This window comes from Rattus norvegicus, chromosome 5, assembly GCF_036323735.1.
Source record: "Rattus norvegicus strain BN/NHsdMcwi chromosome 5, GRCr8, whole genome shotgun sequence".
Classification (NCBI taxonomy): Eukaryota; Metazoa; Chordata; class Mammalia; order Rodentia; family Muridae; genus Rattus; species Rattus norvegicus.
The window spans coordinates 38,337,501-38,357,978 of NC_086023.1; the positions used below are offsets into that span (position 1 = coordinate 38,337,501).

The 20,478-nt window shown below is 41.4% G+C and overlaps 1 protein-coding gene across 1 annotated transcript in view; it reads left to right on the forward strand.

Annotated features, from left to right (window-relative positions):
- Positions 1-12,155, forward strand: part of Ggh (gamma-glutamyl hydrolase) — a 22,909-nt gene extending 10,754 nt beyond the window's left edge. Inside the window, exons 5-9 of the mRNA NM_012960.2 lie at positions 1-118; positions 2,523-2,629; positions 2,729-2,819; positions 10,047-10,184; positions 11,782-12,155. The exon at positions 1-118 is cut by the window's left edge and continues 21 nt beyond it. Coding sequence (NP_037092.1) covers positions 1-118; positions 2,523-2,629; positions 2,729-2,819; positions 10,047-10,184; positions 11,782-11,903 — 576 coding nt within the window. The 3' untranslated portion in view covers positions 11,904-12,155. The remainder of the gene's footprint in view (positions 119-2,522; positions 2,630-2,728; positions 2,820-10,046; positions 10,185-11,781) is intronic.
- The last annotated feature ends 8,323 nt before the right edge of the window (positions 12,156-20,478 follow it).

Sequence of the window (20,478 nt, forward strand, 5' to 3'; positions counted from 1 at the left end):
TTTCCTGTGTGGGGAACATGCCTGGGATTGGAGGAGCTTTCCGTCCTGGTTAGTAATGACAACTTACTGACACTCACAAACACCAGCTCAGTGAAATTGCCTTTGAACTTCACGAGAGGTAAGAATAAGCACCAACTCTTCCAAAAATATTTTTCAACAGCATTAGTAAATGCTGCATATCAAGACAGGAATAGCCATTAATCTTTGAGTGACTCGAAGACCAAAACTATGAGCGAGCACTTTGTTAATCATTTGTGAGAATGATAGTATTTGCGTTTGATCTATTCAGTTCTGGTTTTGAGTTCTAGCTTTCTTCTCACTTTAGCCTTGGAGAAGTCTTCTGTCTCTCTTAGCTTTTCATTATAAAAGTTTCTACCTTTGGAAATACTTTCTGAGACTTAATCAAGATGGTTTCCAGTCTGTATGCGTAGTACTTTAAATACAGAACTTATAGTGATTTTTTTTTTATTTTGTATATGAGTACACTGTAGCTGTCTTCAGACACACCAGAAGAGGGCATCGGATTCCATTACAGATGGTTGTGAGCCACCATGTGGTTGCTGGGATTTGAACTCAGGACCTCTGGAAGAGCAGTCGGTGCTCTTAACCACGGAGCCACCTCTCCAGCCCAATACAGAGCTTATAAATAGCAAGTGTTATTGCTACCATGCCAGTGTTTTCTCTTTGCCTACACATGTTGTTTCTGTCTTGAGTATTTAATATTACAGCTTTATTTTTGGCACTGAACACTTGGAACTAGTAAGACCTCACAAATTAAAGGGCGTGATGCCCAATGAGGCCACTGTATTTGTGTACAGCTGAAGGCAGGTCACCAGGTCCCTCCAACTTTACTGCTAGCCGCTGCAGATACGTGTGACATGGCTGTCATGTTTTATAATTCACTAGAACAGTTCAGTGAGCTCAAAAGCAAGCAAGGAAGCAAGCAAACAAACAAACCCCTTGTATTTGTTTACTATCTTGGAGCTTCTATGAGCTTGGGTTCCTAGAGTTTCAGAATTATTGGTATTTCCTTGCAACTCGTGATTCAGTCATTGCTCATTTGGCTGAATTCAGTCTCCTGTGCCTCTTCCACTTCCCGAGGTTGGGCTGCTTCAAAGTCCTCTAATCACATGATTAGTCTTCCTGGCAATCAGCCAATTCTGAGGTAATGTAAGGGTTAACAATGAGTCATCTCATTATCATAATACACTTCTTTCACTCAGGAAATTTCAGTGGCTTAAGACGGTCTTAATGCGAAATCTAAAACAAATTCCATATAATTCTGGATCATCCTCATTAACTACTACCAACTACTGATACTCTCATTAAAGATTCTGGGAGGGAAGAATAGTGATCATTCATAGAATTCATAGGAAACTCCATACCTTCAGAAGTCTTGCTTTCTCAGTCACTGGGAGAACCATATGAGAAGTATTTATTTTAGGTCAGGTTTTTGGGGTTGCAGTATTTCAAAAGTCCAGTCTCTGCAACAAAGCAGTTATTAAAGGTACTTAACTGAAGCCATTAGCAAGACTGAGAGGCGGACAGCATCAGAACCTTGAACACTGAAGAGTTGAACAGAGGAATTTTCATTCCCCTGTTGGTATTCCAGTCTGTGTACCTGACTACAGTCCCCTGGGCCTCTTCCATTCCCAGAGGTTGGGCTGTTTCGAACCCTCTAATCCCATGGTTAATCCTCCCAGTAATCAGAATCCATTCTGAGGTGATCCACAAAGCAGCACTGCCCCCTTCACATGTTTGCAACATAGATATTTTCTTTAACTTCGTTAATGCTCTTTTTCTCCTTAGTTGGCATAGTTAGTGTCTCTTCAGTTGATTAAACGTATTCTTGGTCAGTCATACATGGATATAATGTATGTTAATTCCCACTCACACCTCTCTTACCTCCATCTTGCCCTCTTCCCATTAACATTCCTCCTCTCTACCTTCTTCATTTATGTCTATTTTTACTTGTTCTTTGTGGGTCATGGATTTTAACTAGGCCTCTCTGTGCGACCATGGGTTTTGAAAAACATTTGACCTTTCTTCCATTTTCCAGCTTTTACATTCTTTTCTTCATCCTCTACGTTCCTTGAGCCTTAGGGACAGTGGTACAAATGTCCTCTTTAGGGTTGAGCATCCAAATGTCTGTGTTATCACTTGGATAATCCAAGGGTCTACATTCATCGTCATTTATTGCAAAGAGCAAATTCTCTTAACTAGGAGGGACTAGCATTTGGGAATAAACACATATGTAGAATGAGGTTTGGTCATTCTATTAGAAATCTAAAAAGAGGTAATTAGATCTGGAGCACATTTGTCTCCATGTTCGACCTGCCTTTGCCTGACTACAGGCATGCACATGGAAACCTGCGGAAACGTGCTTTGCTCCCCATTTACTCATATCAATTATCTTAATAAATGGCTGCTGTTTGGCCAAAGGTAAGTGACTTAATGGGCTTGATTTGTTTATTTATTTTTTCATACGCTGAAGTCATTTTTCTGTTCTTAAATTATTTTAGATTCAAAGCAGAGCAGAATGTTCCGGAATCTTCCTGAGGAGTTATTGAATTCATTAGCATCAGAAAATCTGACTGCAAATTTTCACAAGTGGAGCCTGTCTGTGAAGGTAGGATCACCTGACTACTCAATCAGTATCTTTTCATGAAATGAATCCAATTAGGATGACCACAGAGTCGAACCCTCAGTTTCATTTTTTATATTTTAGAACTTTACAGAAAACGAGAAGTTAAAGAAGTTTTTCAATATATTAACAGTCAATACAGATGGCAAGACTGAGTTCATTTCATCCATGGAAGGTACGTGCGGCTGTAGAGCAACTAAACTTAATTTTCTCATCTTAGTCTTATAGACCTCTCTTCTCGTCAGTGACGTCATGTTAGTGACGTTATGTCTCTTCTTAGTAGTGACATCTTGTCACTTTGGAGCTCAAAGACAGAAATAGGGTTTGTTTTGAAGGCAGAAGACACATTCTGTTCACATTCCAAATCAGTGCAGGCTTACCTGGGTAGCTTTGGGAACCCGAGTGATAGTGAAGAAGAAACCTGAGGATCAAAGAAGGGCGAGAAAACCACTCTGTTTTTAGAGTTACCACCGATTAAGCACCTTGACTTTTTCCAGACGTTCTGAAAGTGAGGTTGATGGAGGAAAGTGTCTTTCTAAATATGTTAGCTAGGTGACAAGAGAATAAGCACATCAAAGCCTGAAATTCTGAGGGTATGGAAAGCAGCAGTATTGTGGGTCCAGTTGGAGAGAGAAAGCCCGCATATGGGAAGGACACCATGGAACAGGACTACAGGCTGTACTTGCCAGGCAAGGTTGAGCCCAAAGACACTTGGAATGCTGACCGTGCAACTTCGAGAAGAATTGCTTGCCTAAGCTTGCTAAGGACATTGGGTGAGGATGGTGGGGTGAGTGAGTCTTGAGCCCTCATAGTGACAGAGTGGTCTAGTGTCACCTACATTGTCCTAGCCGAGAATGTAGACAGAGGGCAGGTTGAATGCTTACCGATGTTTGGTATAGGCATGCAAAGGTTTCACGTACGTAGTGGAACACATGTGCAGGGCAGTAGCAAATCAGGATACTTGTCTATGAAAGGGTAAGCATCATTCTTTACCTCCTTCATCTTCATGATATTTCTTTGGATGGCGTTTGATGGGATATGAGTGGTTCAGGTCTCAGATAACATGCAAGGAAGCAAGGTGTCACAGCTGTGCATTTGGAGAAGCAGCAGTTAGCCCTGCACAAACTTCAGCTATTAAGAATTACAATACTTAGGAAAATACCTTAAGTTATAAAGTAATAAGGAATATTTGAAAAATAAAGGTCTATGGCTAGGTAGAGTGGCACGCACCTCTAATTCTAGCAATCTGGAGGTAGAGCCAGGCAGCTTGAACTCTCCTGAGTTCTAGGACAGCCAGGCTATACAAAGAAACCCTGTCTCTGGGGGTGGGGGAGCATAAAAGAGACTTAAAAAGAACTAAATTTACATACTAAGCTCAGATGAAGTTTCAAAAGAGAGGTTAATCCTAAAACACACAGAGAGAATGAACTAGCACAGAAGGGAGATCTAAAGGAAGCATTCCAAATCCGTCTTAGGTGGCTGTCAAATGTGGTAGCCAGAGATGGGACTCTGAAAGCCGGATGTAAGGCAGCCTAGTGCCAGACTGCACTGGGGACCAAGGAGGAAGAGGGAGCAGAGAATTTTCTTTTCAATGTTAAGAGATACATGAGTGGATAAAAGACTTAAATGGAAAGGTAAAGAAAGACCTTAGATACAGCACCTGCTTCACTCTTCCTACCCCCTACCCCCAAGGATATCTCAACGCCCACGTACAACTTGAAGAAGTTATAAAGGAGTCATCGCCCCAATTCCCTGGACTTTGAGGGGCTGAAAGTGGTTATTCTAAAGTTGTTTTTATGAGGAATTTAGAAATGGTTGGAATTTACCAGGGAGGAATTAGCTAGATTGAGTTATACAGTCGTAATCTCATTTGTTAACTAAGCTAAAATCATATCTTTGCTTTGATATAGAATTTATTTGTTAAAAGTTTAAAAGTAAAAAGTTTAGAGCCAGTCCTTCCATTGATGTCATTACAAACTTCTGAGTTGATTACACATGTGAGTTAAGGGCCAAATAGCAAACACATTGAGAGTACTTTCAAGATATTATTAAGATATAAAGACAACAGTACAGATTGTCTTATATAGGTAGATAGTTTTCAAAAATGTCAGAAATCCACAAAATTTGAGATTTAAAGTTATTTATTTTTTGTTGAGACATATCTGCTCCTAACAGTTCCCCTTTGGCGGATTTAACAAAGAATTTGAACATCTTTACCTCCAGGTGAGACAATACTTTGTGGCTAGGCAGCCACTGTACAAAACTGCCTGTTTCATCTGCAGACTAATACTTTCCAGAAAAGAACAAATTATGCAGAATAGTTGACTGATAAACTCTGCCAAGACAGGGTGATCAGCCCTTCAAAATCTGCATTTCAAGAGTCTGTCAGTTGATTTGGGGCCAGAAGGCTGAAGACTTGCAGTCACATCTTGCTAACAGTGCTAGTGGAGATTTGTCTCTACAACCTCTCAGTTCTAGAAGCTGTGTTAGGCTTCCTATGTGTATAGATAATTGGTCATTCTCAGATTTCTGATGGGGTTGAAGACTGATTATAGTCTCATAGCCTATCAGGCTGTTTAACTCTGAATATACATATTTTATTAGCTAGTTATCAGATAGTATAAAAGCTAGCCAAGATATAATATAGATTTTAAGCCTTTCTTAAGCTAGAATGGATAACTAAATGTTCTGTTTAACTGATATAGTGTTGGACTGGGTGTTAGATATATTTTATGCTCTTAATTACAAAATAATAATAATAGTTGTGCTCAGCTTATATTTGAGAGAAAAGTTTTTTTTAATTAGAAAAAAAGGGTGAAATGTGGGATGATGTCACAAGTGAGGCAGGTACAAGATAGAAGGAGGCCTGTCATTGGATGAGAAGGAAGGATGGGCAGGAGAAAAGCTGGAAGGAAGAGGAAGAGACTGGAGGAGGAGAGGGTGAGAAGCCATGGCAGGTGATGTTAAGATTCTGCTCTGTGTATTTACAGGTTGTTATCAATGTTCCTAAGGGATGGATGGTACCGGGCTTTGTATGTTTAAGTGGGCAATTATTCTTACCAATTGAATCTAAAAAAAGGAAAAGAGTTTTGATTTTACCGGGTTGCTGGGAATATGAACAGAGTCTGCAGCAAGAGAGCCACTACATGGGGCTAGCCATGGAGACAGAGAGTAGCAGGTGACACGGTGCCTGATGCCCTGAATCATATTTTTAATATTCACTACTACAACAGAGATCCACGTGCCTCTGTTTCCTGGATGCTGGGATTAAAGGCTTTTGCGCCCACCCCCCCACCCCCCCCCAAAAAAAAGGCCTTAGAGAAATAAAGGAGAAAGTCTGTGATCTTGGGTAAGGGAAGTTTTCAAGACATAAAAAAATATAATTCATACCTGCAAAGACGGAGGAATTCAGCTGAATTAGTAAGTTACATTAAGGAGGGGGGGAGAGAAGAAATATATTCATAATGCATATTGCTTCCAAACAGTCCATGTTTACCTCAGAAGAAGTAATAAAGATTTAAATTATAGCCATTTATAAATGGCTAGGCGCTCTGACTAGATGGAGAATGAATACACATGGCGGAATGAGCGAAGTTGTCAGTGTGATCACTAACTGGGGTAAAGCAATGGAAGCACAAGAAGGAATCCACTTTACATCAGGACTGACAAAGCTAAGACCGAGGGCGACAAGTTGCAGTGGGCACATTGTAGTTGCTTTGTAGCACCTTGCCTTTTCTTAGTACAGCTGAATGGTGTCCAGTCCTGTTAACTAGCAGTCCAGTATTTAAAAATGCCATAGCAAAGCTGCATGTGGTGGCACACATCCTAATTTTCATACTTAAGAGGCTAAGATTGGTTAGATCAGGGATACATAGTAAGACTGTCTCAAAATCCAAAACCAAAATAAAACAAAAGCAGTACTAATAAAACCACTTCCATGAAAGCTTTTCATGAACCTAGACATGTACATGTAATTGCTCCCATTAGCAAAAAGCAAGGCTGTTAAAAGCAGGCCATATGCCTCACAATACAAGGGATGACTCACGTAACTGAGTACTATGTAGTTATTCAAATCACTGCATGTACCTGTGTTCCTCATTCTAAATGAACTTGAAAAACAATTTTGAGTTAAAAAGACAACAACAAAAAAGCATAACGAAATATATCCCGCATTTTGTTTGTGTTTTGAGACAGTTTCCCTCTGTGGTGCAAGCCTAGAAACTCATTATCCACGGATGGCCTCCAGCCTGTAGCAGTCTTCCGGTTTCAGCTTGCCCGGCCTTGATCACAGGCGTGTGTCAGTGTGCTTCCTCCCACGTAGTTACAGGAAGTTTTCATTTCTATGATCTTTCAATCTCTCGATGGTAACTTGAGGGAAACATTAAGGAGATCAATGATTTATTACAGTAGTTACTGCACAGAAGAGGGGATTTGCCCATATCAGCCACACTTAATGTTTCAGTGTTTGTGATGGATAGTAAGGCACCATTTTGTTTTTACATTTATTCAAATAAATGATTCCCCCAATATCCCCAAAAGATGTCATTTTACAGACTTTGTGTTCTGTCTCTCAGAACATCCATGACTAAATGGCTATAAACTTAGATGGGACCATCTAGGAGCAAAGGCTCACGGAGGAGAAAGATGAGCTAGAAACAGGAAGGGGCCCAGAGACAGAAGATACTTTCTGCTCCTTTGTCAGGTAGACTCTTGATGAAACTGGAGAGAACAACCTGAGAGGACAGAGACCTAGAGAGCAGTAAACCAGAATAAGGTGAGAATAGTGATTGGTGTTTGGAGACTGTGACCTAGTTCCTTTTATCTTGCTGTAACTGACTCTCAGAGACTGAATCACCCAAAAATAAAGATTAATCTCTCTAAGTGTTCTGGAGGTTGATGGGTTCATTGAACATAGTGTTAGCCTCTGGGGAGTAGCTTCTGGCTATATATAGCATCACTGAGTGTCAAATGACAAAGCAGAAAGGAATGCTTGGTCAGTTTTCCTTTTTACAGAGGCACTTACACTGTCATGGACTCACCCTTCCAACCTTCTAATCTGAATTCCCACAGGTTACACCTCTGTGTACCACTAACATGATTTAGGAATTAACTTTCCAACATCCGAATCCGGGGAACACTCCTAAACCACAGCACATTGGTCAATTTAGTGAGGTAGGAAGAGATGTTTATGCAGGAAATTGAGAAATGCTGGTCAACCTAGGACGAAGTGGGGTTACCTCTACCCAGTTGCTAGTCACCACCTCTGAAGCACCCTGCAGTAGAAACCTGTGGTCCATGTTGGCTTCCCTGCCTCCTTATCTACTTCTAAAACCCTTACGCCAACTCGTTCAGCCCTGGTCTAACTTGTATATGCTTTCGTCTCTCTACCCAGCCCACTCCTAACTGCCCATATAGTTGTCCTCCAGCTACACATGGAATCTCACCGAGAAACCAATCTGATTGTGCTGCCCAAACAAAATTCAGGAGCTCTTCACTGTTGGAGGTCAAGGCTAGCTTTACCTGATCACTATAACCCGTGTTCTCTGCTGCATCCCCGCAGACTGTTCTTTGAGATGTGTGCGGCCCCTTGCTGCCCTCCACAGAGCAGTGGTTGTCACCTGTCTCTCCTCCCATGTCCCTTATGTGAGCTCTCGACTACGTTGAAAGACCCAAGCTACATGTCTCATCTGAGAATCTTAACCTCCGATTCATGTTCCTTGGGGATGTTGCTTTTTTGCTTGAATTTGATCAAGCTCTAACTTTCTCAGCTGGAGTCTTGAGAGCTGGAGTTTTGTCTTACTTTCCTTTTTATAAGGAATTTTTGCATGAATTAAGCAACAGTATTGGGTTGAAAGTTGCACATTTGGTTCTTTGTCGGTTTTTCTGACTGCTATCTTGTAAAAATTTTAGAGCCTGATAAATAAATATATATATACATATATATACACACATATGTATATGCACATACACATATATACATACAAAATACATACATGTTAAGAGCACATATAAGTGTTACAGACCCTTGATGCTCTGCTACCTGTGTATGTTTTTCACTCTTGATGATCTTGTTCTAAACCAGTGATTCCGGTTATAATTTCTCAGTTTTAAAGAAATGCCCTGGTCTTTTAAGAACAGTTTTCTAAAGAGTAAGCCTGACTTGTTTCTGAACATTAGCATCTTATGTCTCCATGTGTCTGACATTCAGATAAATCCTTATATAGGACTTTTATCCTCAGCCATGCTTCTGCCTGTGGGCCATCTAAGGCTGAAGAAAGACAGCGCCGCAGCATGAGAGGGAGAGGGAGGCTGAGGGAGGTGAGGAGCTCTGTGTCTAGAGCTGCTTGGTGGTTGACTCTGCTTCCTGTGGACTCCAATACGGCTAGGATGAAGTGCATGCTTCTGGCAAACCTGCTGTTCAAGTAGAAAAGCTAGTGAGTGGGATGTGAGAAGACGGTACTCTCTCCCTGTATTCTCCAAGCACTTTCTGGGAGCAGTCACGGTCTCCATTCTAAAACATTGATGGGTGGGGTGGGGGTGCTTTCTATTAAGATGAGGAGAGACATATATGAATGAAAATAGACTTGTTAATTTTCAGAGACATATATATCCACTTTTCTAAAACATTGTGCAACTTTTATAGCATGTGAGAAAGATAGAAGAGTAATATATTAAACTTTCTAAGTTCTAGACAGTCCGCAAGCGAATGACCATTCTTTTATATAATTCTCCCTAAACCGAATTATTTTTTCAATCTAATCCTAGAGATTAAATCATTTATCTAGCTAACAGTATGTATACTATCTGAGTTCTAAAAGGAGCTAAATTATAATGACCAAGAGTATAAATTTTTTAAAGTGTCAACTTTTTTTAGCAATTATTATTCTAAAATCACAAATCATTCATTCCATAGGCTGAGACCCAGATGATGTTTTCATTCTTCATAAGTCATTATGGGAGGAAACCGGGTATGAAGAGAGGCAAAATACAGTTATAGAAATGTGTGCCATGAACTTAGTGTGTACTTGAGCCTGAAGATGTAAATCAGTGGAAGAATGTTTACTTGGCTTGGGTGTGTTCCTACTTTGATCTACAGACAACAGAAACTACTCACTTGACTGTTGTTCTGGAAATGTATTTCCAGGCCAAACTTTACTCTGATTTCCTGGAAGTGGAGCTCACATTCAAATGTTAAGAGTATACACGTGGGTGAGAGACACTATTGGGTATTTTAAACCTGGCTATGAGCAGTTCTTCGTGTGAGAGAATATTTACAACCTTTCCATTTTTCCAGTTTTGATGAGTTGTACCATGTTTTATGCGACACATGCACGGCATGAAACAATGGACAGTGTCATCATAAACCATTCTTTTTGCTTACCGGTGTATGTTCTCCACCCAGGATATAAGTATCCAATATATGCTGTCCAGTGGCATCCTGAGAAAGCACCATTTGAGTGGAAGAAACTGCGAGGCATTTCCCATGCACCGAATGCTGTGAAGACTTCATTTTACTTAGCAAAATTTTTTATTTCTGAAGGTAATATATGGGTGTACAATTAATTCATCACCCCATTATGACTTGTGAGGGAAAGTGCATACCCTTGCCTTGGATCCTGTCTACTTTTTTATTTTATAAATGTTCTATAAAGGTCTTTAGATTTAACTGAAAAGTACCAAATTGTGGTAAATCCTTGAAATTGAGATAGTAGATATTCAAGAAAAATCAGAACAATTATTTAACAGTCATCCATGATCCAGTGGGCCAATCTTGAATAGTAATTTAAAGAATGCAATTTCTGGTCAAGTGTGGTGGTACATGCCTTTAATCCCAGCACTCAGAAGGTAGAGGCAGGCAGATCTATATGAGTTCGAAGCCAGCCTGGTCTATGAAGAGACAGCTAGGGCTATTTCAAAGAGAAACCCTGTCTTGGGAAAAAAAAATGTGGATGTGGAATTCTTTCTTCTTTCTCCTTGAGTACTTTCAATTTTGGTTTTCAGGAATAATGATGTAATTACAACAGCCTCTGAGCATTATATTTTTCTAAGACAATGATATAAATTGAATGATATTCTCTCACAGTGTGTTTATGATTATTTGTCTGTAGCATTGGGACACTGGGGAAAAGCTACGAACCTTTGGCACTTTAGTGCCAACAACACAGATTTCCATACTATTTATTCTTGGGGTTGAAGAGAGCGTTTGAGTGTAGGTATTTATATCTTAGTTGAGGGAACTCGGTGAGAGCAGTAGAGGCAGAATACAGGGACAGAGCATCATTTAGTGAGGCATGGCTAGTTGAAGCCGCGGTGAGCCTCGTGTTTATCTTAGCTCCAGCTCGCCCTATTTTTTTTTTTTTTTTTTTTTTTTTTTGTTTACCTTCTTGCCCTGATTGGGAAGCCACCATCCTCCTGTCTGTTTCGTTTGTGTTTGAGATTATAAATAGTTGAATGGAGGGATTCCTGAAGAAAATGGAAATGAGTTTTAAACAGCAGAGCCATCCCATAGGCAGTGTTGGTTCCGAGCAGCATTTTCCCTGTGTGTGGCGTGAGCAGCTGCAGTGGGCAGAGCGGCCTTTGCCGCAGCAGCAGCTTTTATTTTGTGGCGGTAGTCGGGTCTGTGTGTGCCAACACAAAACAGCAGAGGCCTCACTTTGACTTGCGTCTCGATAGTTCTCACCCACGTACAGATTTCTCATTGGCCTCCTGGATTGAATAATCCTGCCTTCTTTCGTCCTCTGGCATCCACTTAACTCATCCACCATCTCAGTGCAGGTGTACTGGGAAGATAGTCCACCATGTAATTCTGCATGTCCGCACGTCCGCTAGGCTGTGCTTCTCCTGTGATGGATCCATGTCCTCTCTCTAGTTTCATCCCAGGCCCGTAACAAGTTTTGTGCACATTTAGCCTTATACTGAATCATAATAATTATATCATCATCATAATGAATTAGTGCTGAATTAGCTGCTGGAACAATAGCAACTGTGCTCATTTTGGCACTGTTACAAGAAGGCATCTCCCTTCTTGCCCATGCTTCCCCACTGAGTAATTCTTATCTCAGGAAGAACGATTATAAAGTAGTCTCTTGAGAGCTTGCCCACCAGTCTTTACAAATGAACATTGTTTTCTCTTACAGCTCTGAAAAATGATCACCACTTTGAGAACGAACTTGAAGAGACTGAATCCTTGATTTACCAGTTCTGTCCAGTTTATACTGGAAATATTTCTTCATTTCAGCAAGCTTATATGTTTAACTGAAAGACTTCAATATGGTAACAGAGCAACTTTGAGTAATTCCGTGATTGAATTGCTAACACTGCTCAGGGCAGTGTGAGAAAGCCACACAGATGCCTTTGCTGTGTGCCTGGTTCTGATTCATGGCTTAATAATGATTATTTTTATCAGATTTGATAACCCGACAATGAAAAAGATAAAAAAAAATCATAGTGTTTTTAGTGAAAATGCCTTCTTAGGTCTGAAGATTCTAAAATACAAGTTTTTGAAAATATATGTCTTTTGTGATTACTGGCTCAAGGAGGAAAAGCTCTCCCGGATGTACCCAAGTTATTTTTGCAAAGTTTTCTTTAGTTATACCTCCAGGTGCCTCCCATGTCTTCTTCATTTGGGTGTCAGGAGTGTGTGTGTGTGTGTGTGTGTGTGTGTGTGTGTAGAAAGGTATGTAGATTTTTTCTTTCGACTTTATTTTGGTTCACGGTTAATATACTGAAATTAAAAGTCTGTTTATTTCACTTTTATCTGTCACATGTAACTAAACTCTCACGAAATTCTAGTGACTGCTTGTAAAATGAGCATTTCCCCATGTAAATTATTCAAAAAGCATTTATACACTTATTTTTGGTATATTCCAGTAAATTTATTTGTTTGCCCTACGTCCCATGGCCACTTCCCATCCCATATACTTCCTCAAAAGACTGGAACAGAGATGTTCCCTGGGGACCTGTAAGCAGCTAGGTTTCTCTTTCAGTTTTGTTTTTTAAATTTAGTTATATGTATTTTTGTGGCTCTCTGTGGTGTGTGGGCCTGTGTATTGAGCGCAGGTGCCTGTGTAGCCATAGGTATTGATTTCTCTGGAGCTCAAGTTACAGACTGTTGGAAGCCACTGACATGGGTGCTTGAAATTGAACTTGGGGCCGGCCCTCTGTCCAAAACAGCAGAACATGCTCTTAACAGCCACTGCATTGCTTCAGCCCCAGAAGTAGAGAATTTCATCTGTGCCTAATGAATGGTGCTTATAGTTGGTTCTCCACTGTTGTTGAAGATAATATAAAGGAGATGGAATGATTTTATGAGCAAAAAAAAAGTAAGAATATGTACTATGAGAAACCCTACTCTCTGGGCAGTAAGGACAAACAGAGCACAGAAATCAAAAGGGATTACAGCCTTGGTCAGCCAAGACAGCTTTTGTAGCTGTGTGGCAAATTGCTTTCTTCACTGAATATTGTTAAATATCCCATTCCAAGCCAACTTCATGTCTCTTGCTACTAGACGAGAGACATTTATGACGCAGCGCTGGGGTGGATTGGAACTTCACAGATCTGCTTGTCTTCACAAAGCCCTGGTAGCCTCTGACAGATGGCTTCTGTTTGCTCCAAAACTGGGTTATTGATGGTGGCTAAAAAAAATGTGTGAACATTTGAATGATCGTTTTACTGTTTATGTTAAATTTGCTGGCTTTCAACTCTGTGGGTGTTTAAATCTTTACATTAGAATCTATTCATTCCAAGAATAGGATCTCTTTTTTTTTTTTTTTCAAAATTACCAGCACCTGTCTTTCTTGTTACAACCCAAAAGGACAGGCAAAGCCTTGACAGTGTGTGTGAAGGACAGGCTGTCTATGAGTCCAGGTGTTCTTCCATTGGGAGCAAGAGACAGGCCTTTGGTTAGAAGAGCTTGATGGTACTGCAGAACCATGGCGCTGGAGGATGGGGCTCTGCTCCTGGTGACTTGCATGAAACAGGCCATAGAACATCACGAGGGGCAGGACTGTGTGCTGCACTGCTGTGAGGAGGGGAACACAGACTGAAACAACAGTGAGGGATTCTGTGTGGACTATGGAAAGCAACAGGACAAAGTACAAAGGAAGGCTGGGGGAGCCTGGGCCTGTCTGGAGGCAATAAGTAATGTTCCCTTGGCACCCAGCTGATCACATCTCTGAAGGCTGTTTTGAGAATGTTGTCTGTATCTCTTCGTCTTGCATTTTCCCTCCTCTCACATCCATAGAGTTCTGTAAGTGCACTGATGAGGTTGTTCTTAAGGGACTATTTCTATATTCATTTCTAGTCATCTGGATAGTTCTTTGGGCCCACTGCAGTGAGTTTTGAGGCCTGGCCCACGATGTTTTGCAGGGGATGCTGAGTATCTCTCCATGCCTTACCCAAGAGTAGGGAAACGTCCTAATTTTTGTCACTAGGCCAAAGATCCATGGTTAGGATGGTTATGTGACTTCTAAAGGCACAGAGATTACCCGCGTGACACTGTTTCCGAAGGCATGAAAGCCTTGGAAGTATAGCAGCCAGGAGCCTGGCACAGAATAGGGCAGTAAATCCCTGCTAAGTCAGCTTTATTTTTCAATTGTACACAGTCCAGAATCATTTTAAAAGAGAACCCCAATTGAGAATTTGTCACATCAGATAGTCCTGTGGGCATGTCTGTGGGGAATTGTCTCGATTATTAATTGATGTAGGTTAAAACTACCTACTAGCTTACTGCAGGTTAAAACCCATTTGTGGTTAATAAAACACCAGCGTCACAGGTGGAATCTGTGCATAGGAAAGTGTTTGCTCAGGGTTAGCACACGAGAGCTTGATCCAATGAATCCAAGGCTTTATCTCAAGCTGGCAGCTGAAGCTGGAAATGGTTAAGGGGTACCCACTTGCCACTGTTTCCGAAGGCATGAAAGCATCAGGGTTGAAAAAGTTTTGGGAGTGGTGGACACCTGGATTCTGGTCACTATATTTCTCACTAGCAGCAAGAATGCAAATTAGGGCTGTGTTTTACACATCTGTGGGGTTTTCTTGCAGTTACCCTTCAGAATTTCATTAGAAAATATGCCACTGGAGAATTTTCTTGTAGGAGAATAATTAAGGCCATTTCCTACAAAATGGAAATTCTAAAACAGAAAAAGAAATTGAAGAAGAAATCAAAAGATAGAAAGACTTCCCATGGGTATGGATCGATAGGATTAGCACTATGACAATGGCCGTTCTTCCAAAAGCAATCTTAAGATTCAATGTACTCCCCATCAAAACTCCAATTCCTTACAAAAATTGGAAAAAAAAGTTTAAAATTTGTATGGAAGCACAAAAAAAACAAACAAACAAAAAACAAAAAAACAACCAAAAAACAGTGCTGGAGGTACAGCCATTCGTGATTATAAAAACATCATGGTTCGAAGATGCACAGACACACACACACACACACACACACACACACACACACAGCATGGTCCCAAATACAAGTCCATAGAGCTATGACTACATGATTTTTGACAAAGGTCCAAATACATAGTAGAGAAGAGAGTCTCTTCAATAAGTGATCCTGCAAAATGGGATATATATATATATATATATATATATATATATATATATATATGAAAAAAATGAAATTGATCCGTATCTCCCACTTAACACACAAAAATTTTTTTGAATAGATCAAATACCTTGGTATTAAACTTGAAACTTTAGAATAAAGAACAGGGAAAAAGCAGAATATAAGCTTGTGTATGGACTTTCTGAATAGGATCATGCAGGAAGTGGAAGCAATAGTCAACAGGTGGGACCCTATGAAATAAAAGTTAAAAAAGCCTTATGTACTGCAAACTATGCTATTAATTGATAGAAGAGTTGACCGACAAAAAAGAAAAAGAAAGAAAGAAAAGAAAAGAAAATGGAAAACAACATATAAAGGGAAACAGTCTTTGTCAGCTATAGAGCTGACAGGATGAGTGTCTAGAGTATACAAAAATTACAACATCTAGACACCCAGAAAGCACAACCCACAAAAAAAATTGTGGCTTGAAACTAAATATTTCTCAAAAGAAGAAATATAAGTGGCTGGGAAATGTATTTATTTTCACTAGTAGATTGAATCCCATATTTTTTAAACGTTCCTTTATGTAAAGTAGAATGACTAAATAGCAGAGTTGGATATCAGTCTGAATTAGATGCACTGTGGATGTAACACGCACGAGCTTTCTCATTCAATGTCCTGACATGGATTTGAAGTCTCCCTCACAGTAATCCTATAAAGAATTGCTCCTGTGTGCAACATTTAAAAAGATATCTGAAGTTGGAATACAAAATCTACAGAGGGCTGACCTTTCACAGAAGTTAAACTGCCCCAGCACATCAGAGGCCAGCTTCAGCACCATAGGCTGTGAGAGCAGCCCTCCTTCGTGGTCTGATGTGAAGCAAAGACTTGTCGTGGTGCTGACAGCTCAGACAGTTGCTGGGGCACACTGAGCCAGGACCCAGTGACGGGCGGGTGTGAGCTACTTACTCTCCAGTCTACTGGCCCTGTCCAGGTTGTTGGTGCTACTTGTGCCTCCCACCACTGTCACTGCTCAACGACTGTATCCCAGGAATCCTGAAAGACAGGGTTTCTACTACTGTTGGTCTGAGGGGAGATGGTCATCTTCCACATTTTCATTTCTTTTTGTCCTGGGGCAGAGGCACTGGCTCATGGCAGCCTGTGGGAGCTGAGCTCAAGGACAGATAGCAGAGATCTGTGTTCTGATGTCTGCCACACTCACCCCCTTTGGACCTTGGCTCTAGTCACTCTTCTGCCCTCATCTATACCAGGGCTACGTCCAGCCTCTGTGTCCCCCTCCTATTTTTTAGGGGGTAAGTAACATTTTTTTTAAAGTGTTCAGATATCTTTAGCCATTAGGGAAATGTACTTAAAACAACTTTGAGATTTCAGCTTACCCCAGCCAAGCACAAATGCTGACAAATGCTGCTGAGAATGTTGGGAAAGGGAGATCTTTGTTCACTGTTGGTGAGAGGGCAAACTGGTGAGCTACCAAAGAAAACACTGTGGAAGATCCTCAAAAGCTATAAATAGAACTGCTATTTAACCCAGCAGTGTTATCCGTAGGCACGACCCCAGAAGGACTGTCCCTGCTACTATACACATGAAAATCCAGGTTCGTTGCTGCTCTGTTCACAGTAACTAGAAAATAGAAACAACTTAGAAGTCCATCAACTGATGAACAGACAATGAAAATGTTGCACATACGCACAATGGAATTTCATTCAGCTATGAAGAAAACAACCAGGTCAGTGGTTAGAACTGGAAAAGTCGCTCTGAATGGGGCTACCCAGATTCAGGAAGACAAATGCTTTGTGTTCTCAGATGTGCATCCTAGTGTTTAATCTTTAGATCTGTGTGTTTAACTTGGAGTGCCCATAGAAGCCAAGAAACTAAAAAGGCACTGATTATGGCAAGCAAGGTGGGAGGATCCTAAAGGGGGAGGGTAGTAGAATATACGCAGATGAAGGAGTAAAAGGGAACTTTGGGGGAGAGATCTAATGGGTAGGGGAGTGGAAGTGGATAGGGTTGAGAATATGGGACGAGGAATAATGTGTTTTTTAAAGTCTTATAGACACCTACTGTTTTATAAACGTATTCAATGTGTGTGTGTGTGTGTGTGTGTGTGTGTGTGTGTGTGTGTGTGTGTGTGTGAGAGAGAGAGAGAGAGAGAGAGAGAGAGAGAGAGAGACCCAGACCCTATATGGGAAACAATACTCCTCCCATAAGCCATATGCTTACAGACAAGCCCAGTGCAGGTGTGGGCTACCTCCCCTCATTCCCAGTCATTGCGGAGGCTCCTGAACAACACAGTCTATTGCTGTTGCTCTCGGTTTCCCACCAGAACATGGTGGTAAGATCACATTGCTAAAGATGGTGGACATTTTGCTCATAGCCTAGGGGCGGGCTCCTGAGAGCCATTGCAAATAAAAACTGAAAATAGCCTCATTGACTAAGCAGTGCCCTTGAGTATACATAAAATTTACTGAAGCGCAAGGCCCTGGGTTCGGTCCCCAGCTCCGGAAAAAAAGAACCAAAAAAAAAAAAAAAAATTTACTACCTCTCCCCTGTAACCCCCTCCTCGTTTAGCAAGCATTTCCAGAGACCTTAAAGGACAGAAAAGCTGCCATATTGTTTAGTCTTTGACAAAATGCTTGACGTAAGACCTTGATACATTCTCCAGGTGTTCCTCTCTTCCACCACAGCTGTACCATCTTTAGAATACCACTTCAATGTTTTAAAATTCTTTCGTGTAATTAAAAAAATGAAAAACAAAAAACAAAAAAACCCACGCTATCTCCTTCCTCTGCGCTGCCATCCAGATGGCCTCACTTCCAATTTGTTGGTTCCTCCGGCCATGCTTCCACTCAGCCCCGTGACTAGCTCCGTCCAGCCGCCACCTGGCTCCCCCCGCCCCCGAGAATGCTGGAAGCTGCTGTTCTTGTGCTACTAGCTAACCACCCCAACCCATTTTCCCCTCCTGCTCACCTTAGCCAAAGATGGAAAACAGCAGGCAGCCTTAATATTTTAAAACTAGCCAGATAACTCAATGGCTGGGCGAAGAATATCCTGGCCCATTCTCCTTGGCCTCCGCCCACCGCAGAGACTACAAAACTTGGTGCCCCAGACCTATATATCTGCTGCTTCCTCCATTCCACCACCTGATCTGCCTTTTCCTTCTCTTCCTTTTCTTTTAACTAGGACCCAGAAGCCCCACCTTTTCCCCATTCATCCAGGGATTAGTTTCTGCAGTCTTTATTGACACAATCCAGAACCAATTAGGGAAGCAACACCTCCCTCTACATGAAATAACCAATAAAATTACTGTGTATGGGAGACAGAAATAAAAGTCATATTGAAAGCTTTGTTTTACTGTACTGATTGCTTAGTTTCTTTACAAACAATAGTTTGCCTGGGCCTATGCGTGTACATTAAAGATGCTTTCCTAAAGAAGCCTAGGCACCTTATCTCTATGCTCAGAATTTTACAGTACTGAGATAGGACATGGAGAAATCAAGCTGATACTGATCTGGAAGCTTCCTTCCTGCCTGGTTAGTTTTCAAAGTACCAGAAGGTGCTATACAGGCTGCTGGGGAAGAACATCACCAATTGTCTTACCTGTTTCTGAATCCTGCAGGATACAGTAATGACTAGCTTGACAAGTTATGTCTGTCCATTGGTACAATAGTGGCATGAATGTTCACAGAGACAGTGCCTCTTTAAGATGTACTTTTACCCATAGATAAGTGTAGCTCTCATTCTTCCTTTGAGAAGCTTCTTCTTCCTGTGGATGGCACTTATTATATACAGACTCCAAACTGGCCAAATATCTCTGCAGAACTCAGCATAAATGGGATTTTCATGTCACACACCCTCAGAGCTCAGGGAACATGGAATGGGCTAGAAAGATTTTTAAGAGTCAGATGTGGGGAGCACTAGGTTGAAACAGGTCTTCTGGGCATGGCCAGATTGTTGCACTGGTGAGCTAATGGCTGCCGTGGTTGCCTCCTGAAGAGCTGTGCAAGACCACGCCAGTCAACATTCCACCAGGTTTGGAGGGGGCGGGGAAGAGCACATGAGACTTGTTCTAGTGCTTTCTCAAAGTGATACAGCCTAAAGTAATATAAAAAGCGAGTCTCAACTGAGGGATTGTCTGGATCAGATTGGTCTGTGGACATGCCTGCAGGGGACTTCCTCATTTCTTGAGCCGGATGTAGCAGGCTCACCTCGGGCAGTGCCATTCCCTGGATTGGCACTCAACTGTACAAGAAAGCTAACTAAGCATGAGTCAGTGAATAAGCAGGTCGTCCATGGTTTCTGCCAAGTTCCTGCTTGAGTCACTACCCGTATTTCCCTCAACAATACACTGGCGGGTCTGGTAAGATGCTCAGTGATTAAGAACATCAGTTGTTCTTCCAGTGGACCCAGATTAGAGTCCCAGCATTCACACAGCAGCTCATGCCCATCTGTAATCCCAACCCTAAGGGATCAGATGTTCCCTTTTGGCCTCTGTGGGCACCAGGCTCATAGGGGCTGCACAAACTACATGCAGGCTGTCCTGTCTAGTTTTTATGTCAGTTTGACACAAGATAGAATCACCCGAAAGTGGGGAACTTCAGTTGAGAAAATGTCTCTGTAAGATAAGGCTGTAGGCAAGCCTGTAGAGGAATTTCCTTAATTAGTGATTGATGAAGATGCTCCAGTCTGTTCTGGATAGAGCCATCTCTGAACTGGTGGTCCTGAACTTTATAAGAAAGCAGTCTAAGCAAGCCATGGGATGCAAACTAGTAAACACAGTCCCTCCATGGCCCTGCATCAGCTCCTGCCTCTGGGTTCCTAACGCTTTTGAGTTCCCGCCCTAAATTCCCACAGTAGTGGACTGTTACCTGGAAGTGTAACTGAAATAAATCCCCTCCTCCCCAAGCTGCTTGTGGTCAAGATCTTTCATCCTAGCATGAGTAACCCTAAGACATAAGCAAAACACCCATACACATAAAATACATAAATAAAATACTAAATTTTTTCTTCTAAAACATTAGACTAACCTATAAGCCAAATAAATCCTTTCCTCCCCTAAGTTGCTTCGGTCACAATGTTTGTCTCAGAAAGGAAGCTAGAACAAGGCTTCATCCATAGCAAAGGAGCTATTACCAGGTAATGGCCGCTTAGGGAGAGTCTGTTTCCTTTAGCTCTTGGTAGCTTGATGTGGCCTGATACTGGTCTGTATAAAACCAGATTCAGTGGATTAAAAAGAAAAAAAGAAGATCAGATATTGGGAGGGAGG